General features: G+C 44.0%; 1 protein-coding gene across 2 annotated transcripts in view; it reads left to right on the top strand.

Moving 5' to 3' along the window:
- The window catches only part of AGO3 (argonaute RISC catalytic component 3), a 125,829-nt gene that overhangs the window by 89,613 nt on the left and 21,550 nt on the right, over positions 1-14,666 (top strand). For both annotated transcript variants that reach the window (XM_033956433.1, XM_033956431.1), the window contains exons 13-14: positions 12,853-13,012; positions 13,250-13,340. In XM_033956433.1, coding sequence (XP_033812324.1) covers positions 12,853-13,012; positions 13,250-13,340 — 251 coding nt within the window. The remainder of the gene's footprint in view (positions 1-12,852; positions 13,013-13,249; positions 13,341-14,666) is intronic.

The raw sequence follows: 14,666 nt of genomic DNA, 5'->3' as shown, positions 1-14,666 counted from the left end.
AAACCAAAAAAAACTGCTAACCATTGCTTTTCTAGTGTCAAATTTTTAGCTCAATGAAAACAATCACCTCTTTGGCTTTTCCTATTTTACCTCCTTTTAGACTGATAATACCTTTGTTACATCAAAATTTGTTTCTTGTGTGTCTGACCTAAATTTCATAATTGTAGCCTGATTTAATTTTTTTTGCAGCTCTGAAGTGAAAACAGAGCAGAATAGAGATTTCACCGCAAAAGAGTAATGAGCAGTGATGAAATATCTTTTCCTAAAGGATAACTCGGCCAAACAAATTTACGATGACATGTCAGTTACATTAGAGGATAAGTGCCCTTCTTACAACACAGTCAAAAATTGGGTTGCTGTGATTAGAACAGGATGTTGGAGCACAGAAGATGAAGAATGTTCTGTGAAACCAACTCAAGTGACAATTCCAGAAAACATGGATGCCATTCGTTCCATGATCCTGGACAATCAAAGAATATCAGTTAAAAAGATAGCAGGGACCATGGAGATATCCCAAGAACGAGTTGGCTATATTATTCATATGATTTTAGACATGAAAAAGCTCTCAGCCAAATGGGCTCCCAAATGACTTAATGCTGACCAGAAGTGTGATCAAGTGCTTGTCTCACAATCCATTTTGGACTGATTTCAGCGAGATCCTATGGGATTTTTGAACCATCTTGTAATTATGGATGAAACTTGGATGGATGGACAGATATGATACATAGACTAAAGAACAATGCAAAGGATTGAGACACACTAGTTTCTCATGTCCCAAGAAGTCCAAGACACAGAAGTCATCAAGCAAAGTGATGGCGTCTGTCTTCTGGGACAAAGATGGAATTTTGCTTCTAGATTACCTGGAAAAAGGTGCAACCATCATGGCAAAGTACTACGTTGCACTTCTTGACAAACTGAAGCAACAACTGATCTCCAAACGTCAAGACAGCATTAACCTCCTATCTGTCACATCCTCAACCTATCGCTGGCCACTGCAGCTGTTCCTGATGTCTTCAAATATGCCGTAGTTAATACCCCTCCTCAAAAAAAACTTCACTAGACCCTAGATACTAGTCTCTCCAACTATTGCCCCATCTTCTTCCATCCCTTCTTTTCCAAGCTACTTGAATGTGCTGTCCACCGCTGTTGTTTAGACTTCCTTTCATCCCACTCTATTCTTGACTCATTTTAGTCACTGAAACTGCCCTTGCTAAAGTCTCCAATGACCTGTTCTGGTCTCCTCATAAGATAACACTACAAATCAACCTACTGGAGTTATGGGTGATCCGAAATGCTCTTCACCTTTCAGGATTGTTTGCAGAACCATGTAGTTCTCAAGCGTACTGACAATCAAGAAGCAATGTATTATATAAACAATAAAGGTGGTGCAGGCTCTCATCCCCTTGCCAAGAAGCTATCCAAATTTGGACTTGGACAGTCACTTACAACATCTCCCTCCAAAGTAGTATATCTAGCAGGAAAAGAAAACTGCTTGGCAGACAAATTAAGCAGACTTCTCCAACTTCACAAGTAGTCCCTCCATACATTGACTTTGCATTAAATTTTCACAATATGGGGGGCTCCTGATATAGATCTCTTTGCGTCTCCCACCAACCACAAGCTGCCGCTTTACTGCTCCAGACTGTTCAATCCAGTGATATTGTATTCTAATTGTTTGATATTTACTGTACACTTGTTGTGAATTATAAAATGAATAAAGAATAAAAAAATAATAATAATAATTTGAGATCCAAACTAGGGCTCCAAAACCAACATTTCGAACTACCCAGTTGCCCAATACAAAGATGAACCTAGGGTAGATATGCCCTGGAACAATTTTACCACTCCATCCTGGCAACAGTTCTGTAAACTCTATATGAAATACGCGGATTCCTATTGCAGATTAGACTGCTGTCCATCAAACATTATGAAAGTTGCCCCAGTCACCTATACAATTGGCTTTCCTCCCTATTACTAACCGGTACATTCCCTGAGGATCTAAGCCAGATTCTGATCGCACCGATCGTAAAAAATCCTAAGGAATCTATCAAGCTAACATCAAATTACAGACCTATTGCGAGTACCCCCTTATTCGTCAAGCTGATGGAAGGCCTGGTCAACCAAGAATTAGTAACGTATTTGGACAAATTTAGCATACTACAAGACAATCAGTCAGGTTTTCGATCTGGGTTTAGCACTGAAACGGTCATTGCATCACTGCTAGATTTCCTCATACCTTATTCAGTCAAGGCACAAGTGCACTAGTTCTGCAATTAGACTTAAGTAATGCCTTCGATTTGGTCGATCATGCTATTCTGATTGACTGTCTGGAGTCAATTGGTCTTTCAGGCAATGTGCTGAAATGGTTCCAGGGTTTTTTGAGTAAAAGATCATATCAAGTCTATATTGACAACAAACATTCCTGCAGCTGGGTAAACTCTTGCGGAGTCCCGCAGGGCTCTCCTCTATCCCCTACATTGTTCAACATTTACCTTGCCTCATTGGGGAACTTACTGCAAAACTTAAAAGTTAAATTCTATATCTATGCAGCCGATATCATGATAGTTATTCCCCTTACTACTCTGACTTCTGAGACAATGAATCAACTATCCATTCTAAAGCAAATCGAATTATGGATGACAGAATTCAAATTGAAACACAACTCAGACAAAACCAAATTTTTCCTGGCAAGCTCAAGCGATAAAGTTAAAGACACATCAATCTTCTTGAATGGTCAGGTCTTCCCTATTTACCATTCCATAAAAATTCTGGGAGTGACTCTGGACTGCCACCTCACTCTAAACGCTCACACAGATTTACTGGTTAGAAAATGCTTCTCGATACTATGGAAACTCAGAACCATCAGAAAATACTTTGATGCAGCATCATTCCGCCTATTGGTTCAATCTTCCATCTTGAGCATGCTCGACTATTGCAACATCATTTACTTAGGATCCTTCAAAAAAAACATTCTACGACTCAAGAGTTATTCAGAATTCAGCAGTTCGATTGATTTTTGGGCTGAAGAAATGGGAACACATTAATCCCTATTATCAAAAACTTAATTGGCTGCCCCTGGAAGCAAGAGTTATGTTTAAATTTTTCTGTCTTTGTTACAAATCAATAGTTGGTCTGGCCCCCACGTACCTGGTTTCCCAATTTAATCTGGATAGTTCTATTAGGCTCACACGTAGAATTCATCTGTTCACCTATCTGACAATAAAGGCCTGCCACTACAAAAGATTCCTAAACAGAACGCTCACCTTCCAGGCAGGCAAATGGAACGATTTGCTGGGTAAAATTATCACACATTCCTCATCCTACCTCAATTTTAGAAAATCTGTAAAAACGAATCTATTTAATCGAATTGTAACCTAAGAAATTTTATAAACTTTCCTTTTCTTCCTTTTTGTAAGTTTGTATGCGATGTCTTTGTATTGTGACCACTTCACTGTTTGTTCAACCCCTTTCGTTGTACACTGCCTCGAATCATCATGGCTTATATTTGATAACAATATAGTGTAAAATCTTCGCTGATTGGCCAGCACATCTTGTTGTATTTGATGACTTTATATTGTGACTAATTCGCTGTTTGTCCAGCTCCTTTTGTTGTAAACTGCCTTGAATCTTTATATTTGATAACAATGTAATGTAAACTCTTCGCTAATTGTCCAGCACATCTTGTTGTAAGCCGCCTCGAACTTTCATGGCTTTAGCGGTATATAAGAATAAAATTATTATTTAAATTATTAAATTATTATAAAGTAGGGGCAGAACACTTATGTTCTTAAGTTGTTCTCCATACGCATCCTGAAGTTTTTATCAAAAGTGGACTCTGAATTTCATCTCAACCAGTCCATTGTTTTATCAATTTTCTTTCCAAAGCCACATACACATTCTGGGGAGTCAGCTCTCCATACCCTGGACTATAAAAGAGCTCTTGCCTACTACTTTGTTCAAATCAAATCACATAGGACTAGAACTCTACTGTTTATCTCCTTTGACCCTAACAGATTGGGAGTTCCAGTTAAAAAGAGGACTATTTCATGCTGGCTTGCATACTATATATCCTTTGCATATATTGAGCTGGACTGATGCTAGGTGGCTATATCACTTCTCGTAGAGTAAGAGCTTTATCCCAGGACAAGCAGGCAGCTATTCTTGACTGATGGGTGACGGCACCGACGGAGCCCCGGTACGGACAATTTTAGAGTGATCTCACTCTAAGAACTTTTAGAAAGTTCTAGCTCGGCCGCACCGCGCACGCGCGAGTGCCTTCCCGCCCGACAGAGGCGCGCGGTCCCTCAGTTTCTTAGTTTCCGCGGAGCTAAGAAGACGCGTTTTCAACGGCTGTTGAAATTTTTTTATAACTTGCCTTCCCGCTCGCGTAAACTTTTGACTTTATTACTTTCTTTTATTACTTTACTTTTATTTTGGTAAAAAAAAAAAAAAAAAAAAAAAACTTCTTTTTTCTTCAATTTCGGTTTTTCCCCGGCGGGGCCTTCTGCCACCATCGAAGCCTCGGCCTTCGATTTGGCGGAAGCCGTTTTCCCTTTCATGCCCCCTCAACCGGGTTTTAAAAAGTGCCAGCGGTGTGCTAGGCCTATATCTCTCACGGACCCACACAACTGGTGCTTGCAGTGTTTGGGTCCTGAGCATCAGGCCTCTTCTTGCACCCGCTGTGCTACTTTAAAGAAAAGAACATTAAAAAATCGCTTAATTCAACAGCGTTTGTTATTCGGTGCCGAGATGTCCGACCCCGTTCCTTCGACTCCGGCTTCGGCACCGCTTCAGTCGGCACCCTCGTCTTCGACGCCGCGTGATTCCACACCGGCATCCCAACAGTCAGGTAAGCCGGCTAAGAAGCCTTCCCCGCTGGAACGTCTTCCGGCCTCGAGTGCAGTGAGCCCAGTCCTGCCGCCGGTTAGACGCCAGCGGAAGCGCTCCGCCCCTATTGAGGTGAGTCCCTCGACATCGGGCTCCTCATCTCCGGGGCGTAGAGCGGCACCGCAGGTACCGCAGAAGAAAAAAGCGGTACCGGTGCCATCCCTCGATGACCGCATTACGGCCATCCTTCATGTGCAGCTTAAGGAGCAATTAGAACGACTCCTTCCTGCTATAATGACACCGAACCTTCCGGTGCCAGTCCGCACCGAGCCATCGGTACCGGTTGTACATCAACCCGTGTCGGTACCGGTTGTCGAACCTGTCTTACCTGCTTCTACTGTCTCGGTACCGCTTCACCTAACTTCATCGGTATCGATGCCAGTCCTTGCACCGGAGCCGACAGCTCACCATCAATCGGTACAGACTTCGGCACCGGTGCGACCGATAACATCGCCTGACTCGGTATCGATGAGGTCGGGTAAGTCGGTACGCAAAACCCGACACATGCAAACATCGACACCTGAGTCTCGGGACCATTCTTCCCATGTCAGAGACCCTGATCTGTGGGGGGACTCAGAGGAACCCTTTCTTTCTGAAGGAGAATGTTCCTCAGAGGAGGAGGATTCGGCTCTCCCTGACCCATCCTCCAAGCAGACCACTTCCTCTTTCTCCAATTTCTTGAAAGAGATGTGTGAGTCTTTGTCCATTCCTTTGGAGGCTGAATCCAAAAAGTCTAAAGCTTTTTTGGATGCCCTTGATTTTGATCAGCCTCCAAAGGAATTTTTGAAGCTTCCCCTTCATGACATCTTGAGGGAAACTTTCTATAAAAATTTAGAGACTCCTTTAACTGTTCCAGGGGCCCCACGTAAACTGGATTCTCTATACAAGGTAATTCCCATTCCTGGGTTCGACAAGCCTCAACTTCCACACGAATCCTTATTTGTCGAATCCACCCTTAAAAAGACTTCAGCAGCCAGTGTATATGCATCTGTCCCTCCTGGCAGAGAAGGAAGGGCCATGGATAAATTCGGTAAGAGGCTCTACCAAAACGCTATGTTAGCAAATAGAGCTAGTAATTATGCTTTTCATTTTTCTTTTTATTTAAAGCATCTCCTTACCACCATGGCTTCCTTCGAGAAGTATCTTCCTTCAAGAAAACATCCATCTTTTCACTCCTGCTTGTCGTCTCTATTCCAACTTCGTAAGTTTATGGTTAGGTCCATATATGACACCTTTGAACTTACATCCAGAGCGACAGCTATGTCGGTGGCTATGCGCCGTTTGGCCTGGCTTCGGGTATCCGAGCTTGATGTTAACCATCAAGATCGGTTAGCCAACGCCCCATGCCTAGGGGATGAGCTCTTTGGGGATTCCATGGACTCTACCACCCAAAAGCTCTCGGCTCATGAGACGCGCTGGGATACCCTGCTCAAGAATAAAAAGAAGCCTCCTCCACCGAGACCATACAGGCAGCAATCGGCTTATCAACGCCGTTTCACAGCCCGTCCATTGCCTACCACTGCTCAACAACCTCGACGTCAGAGGCAACAGCAACGTCAGCCTCCCCGACAGCAGCAACAGCAGCAACCTGCGAAACAACCTCCTCAGCAGAAGTCACAGCCCTTTTGACTTCTTTCTCCGCAGTATAGCCAGTATCCCTGTTCCTGTTCTCCTGCCTCAACCAATAGGAGGTCGACTTTCTCTGTTCTTCAGCCGGTGGGAAGTAATCACTTCGGACCAATGGGTCCTCAACATCATCCGCCACGGCTACTCTCTCAACTTTCAGACTCTCCCACCTCAAAGCCTGCCAAAAGAGTCTGCTTTGAACAGTCCTCAATCAGCCCTCCTTATTCAGGAGGTCCAATCCCTCCTCCTTCTGAACGCTATAGAGGAAGTTCCTCTAGATCAAAAGGGGCAGGGATTCTACTCCCGTTACTTTCTAGTTCCCAAAAAGACAGGAGATCTCAGACCCATCCTGGACCTTCGCGATCTCAACATTCATCTAGTAAAAGAAAAATTCAAGATGCTTTCTTTAGCCATACTTTATCCCCTTCTAAATCAAAACGACTGGCTATGCTCCCTCGATCTCAAAGAGGCTTACACTCACATACCGATCAATGTAACCTCAAGACCATATCTCCGATTCATGATCAATCATTGTCATTACCAGTACAAGGTGCTGCCCTTCGGTCTTGCCTCATCTCCAAGGGTATTCACCAAATGTCTCATTGTGGTGGCGGCTTTTCTGCGCTCTCACCACCTGCAGGTATTTCCTTACCTGGACGATTGGTTGATCAAAGACACTTCTGCCCAAGCGGTCCTTCTGGCCACCAACCAAACCATCCAGTTTCTGCAACTTCTGGGATTCGAGATCAATCTACCCAAATCTCATATCATTCCCACTCAGAGACTTCAATTCATTGGAGCGATCCTGGACACACTCCTCATGAGAGCTTTCCTGCCATCCAATCGGCTTCAGACCCTTCAGTCTCTATGTCACCAGGTACTTCCTCTGCCGTCCATCTCAGCAAGACAAATGATGGTGCTCTTGGGACACATGGCATCCACAGTTCATGTCACACCTCATGCCCGTCTTCACCTGCGCACTCCTCAATGGACCCTTGCGACCCAGTGGTCCCAAGCGTCGGACTCTTGCTCACGACACATATCTGTGACATCATCTCTTCGTCAGTCTCTGCAATGGTGGTTGGTATCCTCAAATCTATCCAGAGGTCTTCTGTTCCATCAGCCTCCTCATCAACTAGTCATCACCACCGACGCCTCTCTGTACGCATGGGGAGCTCACTTGAACGAGTTCCAGACTCAGGGTCTTTGGTCAGCCCAGGAAAAGAAGCATCAAATCAATTTCCTGGAACTCAGAGCGATGTTTTACGCCCTCAAGGCCTTTCAACACCTTCTCTTTCCTCAGGTCCTTCTGTTGTGCACAGACAATCAGGTTGCGATGTACTACATCAACAAACAGGGTGGGACAGGCTCTCGCCTGTTATGCCAGGAAGCCCAGAAGATCTGGAATTGGGCCATAGATCATCATCTCTTCCTGAAAGCTATTTACATTCAGGGGAAACAGAATTCATTAGCGGACAAACTCAGCAGAATTCTCCAGCCTCACGAGTGGACACTCGACCCTGTAACTCTACAGTCTATCTTCACTCAATGGGGCACTCCTCAGATAGACCTCTTTGCAGCTCCTCACAATCACCAGCTGCCCCGTTTCTGCTCAAGACTTTACTCTCCACACCGTCTCACAGCAGATGCTTTTCTCCTCGACTGGTCGAATCTGTTCCTGTACGCCTTCCCTCCTCTACCTCTCATGTTGAGAACCTTGTTCAAGCTCAAGAGGGAACGAGCCACCATGATTCTGATTGCTCCGAGGTGGCCCAGGCAACATTGGTTCTCCCTTCTACTTCAACTCAGTTCCAGGGAACCTTTTCTTCTTCCTCTGTTTCCTTCTCTGCTTACGCAACAGCAGGGAACCCTTCTGCATCCCAACCTCCAGTCTCTACACCTGATGGCTTGGTATCTCTCGGGCTGAACTCGACTGATACTCTTTTGTCTCAGCCCGTTCGTTCCATTCTGGATGCCTCCAGGAAACCAGCCACTCTACGATGTTACCATCAAAAGTGGACGAGGTTTTCTTCCTGGTGTCTTCTTCATCATCTTGATCCCACTTCCCTAGCGGTGGAGACGTTGTTGGATTATCTTCTTTCTTTGTCTGATTCTGGCCTGAAGTCCTCTTCCATCAGGGTCCACCTCAGTGCCATTGCAGCTTTTCATGAGCCAGTCCATGGAAAACTTCTTTCAGCTCATCCCCTGGTATCCAGGTTCATGCGTGGGCTTTTCAATGTGAAACCACCTCTTAAAGCCCCTCCGGTTATCTGGGATCTCAATGTGGTTCTTTCCGCTTTAATGAAACCTCCATTTGAACCTTTAGCTACCTCTCCTTTCAAATTTCTCACTTGGAAGGTGCTTTTTCTTATTGCCATTACCTCTGCCAGGAGGGTCAGTGAGCTTCATGCACTGGTTGCAGATCCACCTTTTACGGTTTTTCACCATGACAAGGTGGTTCTGCGTACACATCCAAAGTTTCTCCCCAAGGTTGTTTCTGAATTTCATCTCAACCAATCCATTGTTTTACCTGTTTTCTTTCCAAAACCTCATTCTCATTCTGGGGAACAAGCTCTGCATACTTTGGATTGTAAAAGGGCTCTTGCTTACTATCTGGAGCGTACGAAACCCCACAGATCAGTTCCCCAACTCTTTCTGTCCTTTGATCCGAATAAATTGGGACGTCCTGTTTCTAAACGTACGTTGTCTAATTGGCTTGCAGCGTGCATTTCATTCTGTTATGCTCAGACCGGACTGACACTGGAAGGTTCTGTCACAGCCCATAAAGTCAGAGCAATGGCAGCATCTGTAGCTTTCCTCCGTTCCACTCCTATTGAGGAAATCTGCAAGGCTGCTACTTGGTCCTCAGTTCACACTTTTACATCTCATTATTGTCTGGATACATTCTCCAGAAGGGATGGTCACTTCGGCCAATCTGTTTTGCAAAATTTGTTTTCCTAATGGCCAACCTTCCCTCCATCCCTCTTTTTGTTAGCTTGGAGGTCACCCATCAGTCAAGAATAGCTGCCTGCTTGTCCTGGGATAAAGCACAGTTACTTACCGTAACAGGTGTTATCCAGGGACAGCAGGCAGATATTCTTGCGTCCCACCCACCTCCCCGGGTTGGCTTCTTAGCTGGCTTATACTAACTGAGGGACCGCGCGCCTCTGTCGGGCGGGAAGGCACTCGCGCGTGCGCGGTGCGGCCGAGCTAGAACTTTCTAAAAGTTCTTAGAGTGAGATCACTCTAAAATTGTCCGTACCGGGGCTCCGTCGGTGCCGTCACCCATCAGTCAAGAATATCTGCCTGCTGTCCCTGGATAACACCTGTTACGGTAAGTAACTGTGCTTTATCAACATCTATTGCCCACTTGTGCTCTACTCCCGTTCAAGACATCTGCAAAGCATCCACTCGGTCCTCAGTCCACATATTTACTTCTCATTACTGCTTAGCCCTTTATTTAGCATTGTTACTCAGAAGCAAGATGTGTCTTCTCTGGCTCTTATGGGAGATCTGTATCTCCAAATGCCTATTACTTGGCACTGTTGCTCTCGTTCAACATCAAGTTACATAAAGCAGCTGTTTCACCATCTGCTAATTGAAGGGTTAAATCAACATTCTAGATGACGCAGTTCTCAAAAATTTATTTTCTCTTTAAAAGCCATCTTCCCTCCATCCTCAGGAATTTCACTAGCTTTATGACAGTTATATTTAACCCTCTTGCTAGAGGCATGAGTCTGGTAACTTGGAAGTCCCATATGTGAGAATAATACTGCCTGCTTGTCCTCCAAGAAAGCATAGTTACCTATAGCAGATATTCTCTGAGAACAGCAAGCAGATATTCTCATAATCCATCCACCTCCCCTAGCTGGCTTCTTAGCTTTTGGATGGAACTGAAGGTCCTGTGAGCTGATGTTGGGCAGGATGGCACACGTGCATGCGTGGTATGTATGGACAGTGCTAAAAGTTTTTAAAGTGGTGGTTCTTAACCCTGACCTGGGGGACCCTCAGCCAGTTGGGTTTTCAGGATATCCCTAATGAATATGCATGAGAGAGATTTGCATATAATGGAGGAGACTAGCAAGTAAATATGTCTCATGCATATTCATTAGGGATATCCTGAAAACCCGACTGGCTGAGGGTCCCCAAGGACAGGGTTGCTAACCACTGGTGTAAAGTGACAGTACACTTTGGTACACGTCTGTGCTGGGCTCCATGGACGCCACCGCCTATATTTGAGAATATACTTCCTGCTGTCCTCGGAAAACACCTGCTACAGGTGAGTAACTGCCTTTTTTGCTCTGTTTTGGGATCTAGCTAGGCACTTGGGACCTGGGTTGGCCACTGTTGGAAACAGGATACTGGGCTTGATGGACCGTTGGTCTGTCCCAGTATGGCAAGTCTTATGTTCGTATGTAGATCTCTTTGCTGTTAGCCACTATATGCCGAGGGCTGCAATGTTTAATGTATTGTAAAATGGTTATTGCCCATGTTTTGTTACTGGATTGTTTTACTGTAATATGCTTTAATGTGATAAACTACAGTAGAAAATTACATAGCCAATAAAAAGACATAGGAAGTCCGAAATAAGACTTTTTAAACAAATACATAAATCAGTGTTATTTGATCTGACCTTAGGTACTACTCTGAGCAAAATGTAAAATTGGAACAAATTTTAAGTATAATCTTGGGACAATTTTAATGTTATGAATTTATTATTATTTTAGGATGGTTTATTAGCATTTCATTCATGTTTGTTTACTTTATTTTTATCATTGTAAGATATTTCAAAATTTGTATGTACCGTGTTTCCCCGAAATTAAGATCTACCCTGAAAATAAGCCCTATCATGATTTTTGGGGTAGGTCTTCATATAATCTCTACCCCTGAAAATAAGCCCTAGCAGCAGCAGCGCCCCCACGCCCCCCAATCCATCTCTCCCTCCCATCTGAACTGCGAGACCGAAATAAATACCTTATAACTAACAGTCAGTGTTTGCTGACATCATCAGCAACACGGCAGAGGAACGCCTGGGCGATAGAAGAAAGTATCTATATGGCTGCTGACACTGCTGGTTTGTTATAAGGTATTTATTTCGGTCTTGCAGTTCAGATGGGAGGGGGAGATGGGTCGGCGGGGATGGCGGTTCACACACGGCGGGAGAGGATATAAGATGTTACACTGGGCGATGGAAGGAAGGGAGGGATAGAAGCTACAAGGGTTCTGCTGCATAAGGGATGGGAGGGAGGGATAGAAAGATACTGCACAAGGGGATGGATGAGAGGGGAAGAAAGATGCACATGTGATGGAGAGAAAGGAAATAGGAAGAATTGTACATGAAAAAAAAAATAGGAAGAATTGTACATGAAAAAAATAAGACATCCCCGAAAATAAGACGTAGTACCTTTTTTGGGCCCACAATTAATATAAGGCAGTGTCTTATTTTCGGGGAAACACGGTAGGCATGTAATAGATTGGTAAAATATATTACTTTGTCCACTTTGTCTATGGCAATGGAATATACATACAGAAAAGAGAAGCATTTTTCTGATCTAGAAACATTACCAAAGAGGTCTCAATGCGTAATAATGTCCTCCAGTTAATGTGAATAGGTGCTTCGAACATTCTATATAGTGGTAGTAATTGTATGAAAGTAAAATTTGCTGAGGTTTATTAACGTATTACTGTATGTTAGCTGAAATTATATGAAATTTCTTTTCTCATAACTTGGAAATTATCTTGCAGCAGAAGAGAGTTAGAATTGTTTTCCTGAGCTATGAGTTCGTTATTATCAAACTATCAAACTGGAGAAGCAGAAAAGAATTATGTTAACAAACTCTTTTTTTCTGTGCGCTTTTGAATTTGGGTATTGTAGGAGGGCTTGGGGAAGAATCTCGTACACGTTGATGGTTGTTATGAAACGGAGTGGAGGTGCAAGTTGCATTCTGGAACCATAAGTAGGAAATTCTGGTCCTCGGATGTTTAAAAACAAAAAAGGCCACAATGAATATGCATAAGACACCATAAGTTGCCTCCAATAAATGCAAATCTAATACCTCATCTTTCTTCATTGTGGTTAAAATCCTCCAAAACAGGCTTCTCTGTGACACCAAAGGACCAGGATTGCCTACACTGATTCTAGAGAGTCCTTAAAAGAAGGATGGGCTAAGGAGCGGTGAGGAGTATGTAGGTCCTTAGCAGTGGACTTTTTGATGGTGGTCTGTTGTCAACTACGATGATATTTTTCATAAAATAGATTCCTTGTTCAAAATGTAGTCTGCTGTGCAGTAGTTTGAAATAATGAAAGTGCGTGTGAATCCTGTACTGCTGCTTTTTCAGCGGAAGTGAAACGTGTTGGAGACACCTTGCTGGGAATGGCAACCCAATGCGTCCAAGTCAAGAATGTCATAAAAACATCTCCTCAGACCCTCTCCAACTTGTGCCTCAAGATTAATGTTAAACTTGGAGGAATCAACAACATACTTGTACCTCATCAAAGGTAGGCAGACATTTTTGTCATCAAAGCAACCTGAAACCAGCTTCTTAAGACGCATTTCCCTATCTGCATGATTGCAGCTATTAAGACCTGTGTAGTTGAAGTTGAAAATTTCTAGCAAGCAAACCATTGTGTTTTTTGAAAAACTAAGCTCTTTAGGGAAAACTAACATCTAATTTAGTTTTCGATTTTTATTAAGAAGATACTGAATAGAGTTGTCTGTCTTTTTTTTTCTTTAAGACCTTCTGTTTTCCAGCAACCAGTGATCTTCTTGGGAGCAGATGTCACACATCCACCCGCTGGAGATGGAAAGAAGCCTTCCATTGCTGCTGTAAGTCTTCCGGACTCCAAGCTGAAAATGTTAGAATTAAGGCTGCAGGAAGACTAAAATTTTTAATCGCATTATGCAGTAGCAATTAATTGCAATTAATAGGTAAGATATTTTAAAATAATACACGGTCGATTCACATTATTATGACCACCACAGCCAATGAATGAATGCACATATTGCACACAGACTTCGGGGGAATATAAGGTGGGATGTGAGCAAGTTGCCAATATAGCAATTGTGGCTGTCATGGGGATAAAAGCACAATTTATCAGACATTGAAAAAGGATCATCAGTGCTGCAGCATTTCAGAAACGGTGACATTTGAGAATCATTCATGGGCTGCTGTGGTTAAAGTGGACTGTGAGTGGATGAATAGAACCTTTTTGATGACCTGACGTGATAACTGTGGGGCAGCATGAGCCATCGATGTGAGTGGTGAATGTTGGCTGATCGGCATGCTATTGTGGTGCAACTTACCGTCCAAACGAACCGGGATGCTTCCAGATGTGTGTCCAAAATGACTGTGCAGTGGACCCTGTTGCAAATGGGGCTCTGGAGCAGATGGTTGGTGACTGCACCCATGCTCACAAGGGTTGATCACAAACAAGGACTGCAGTTTGCACAGGAGTTCAGACATTGGACTTGCACCAAATGGCAGAGGGTTGCCTTCTCCAATGAGCTCCATCGAACGGATGGATGTGAAATCACAGAGTACAAACACCCAGCAACCATTGTTAGATTTACAAAAGCTGGTGGCGGCAGCATTATGGTCTGGAGAATGTTTTGCTGGTATGGCCTGAGCCCCTTGATACCTCTGGAAGGCGCTCTCAACCGATATAAGTATATCTCCGTTCTGACATATCCCAACATATCTCTTTTCTCTTGTGACCAGTCAGACACAAGGCCTGCCAAGGTCCCAGTTAAGCCAGGGGAGAAAGTAAAAGTAAAAACACGGAAGGGAAGTTCCAAGATCTCCCAGGATTATGATTCTGGAAATAATGCCATTGACCACCAGAGGGAGCCGGATTTGTCTGAGGAGGAAGTAGGTGAGCTTTACCCGAGTCACCACCAGGGGAGCCCGAGGTCCCTGGAACACTGCTGACTCACTCAGAGCAGGGCACGCCCCTAGAGTATGTAAGCCAGCAGTGGCATTCAAACAAGCAGGCCGGTTAGGGAGGAAGTTCAGGCCTTGCCTCCCTGAAGATCCACCTGGGCCAAACAGGAGCAACAGACCTATGCCTATGGAGCTGACTGAGGCTGGCAAGCGGAAGACTTGCCATTCCTGAATGGAGAGCCTATGGACTGTCAAGAAGCTTGTGCAGGTTG

This window comes from Geotrypetes seraphini, chromosome 8 (genome assembly GCF_902459505.1).
Source record: "Geotrypetes seraphini chromosome 8, aGeoSer1.1, whole genome shotgun sequence".
Lineage (NCBI taxonomy): Eukaryota > Metazoa > Chordata > Amphibia > Gymnophiona > Dermophiidae > Geotrypetes > Geotrypetes seraphini.
This window is presented reverse-complemented; position numbering and strand designations above follow the sequence as displayed.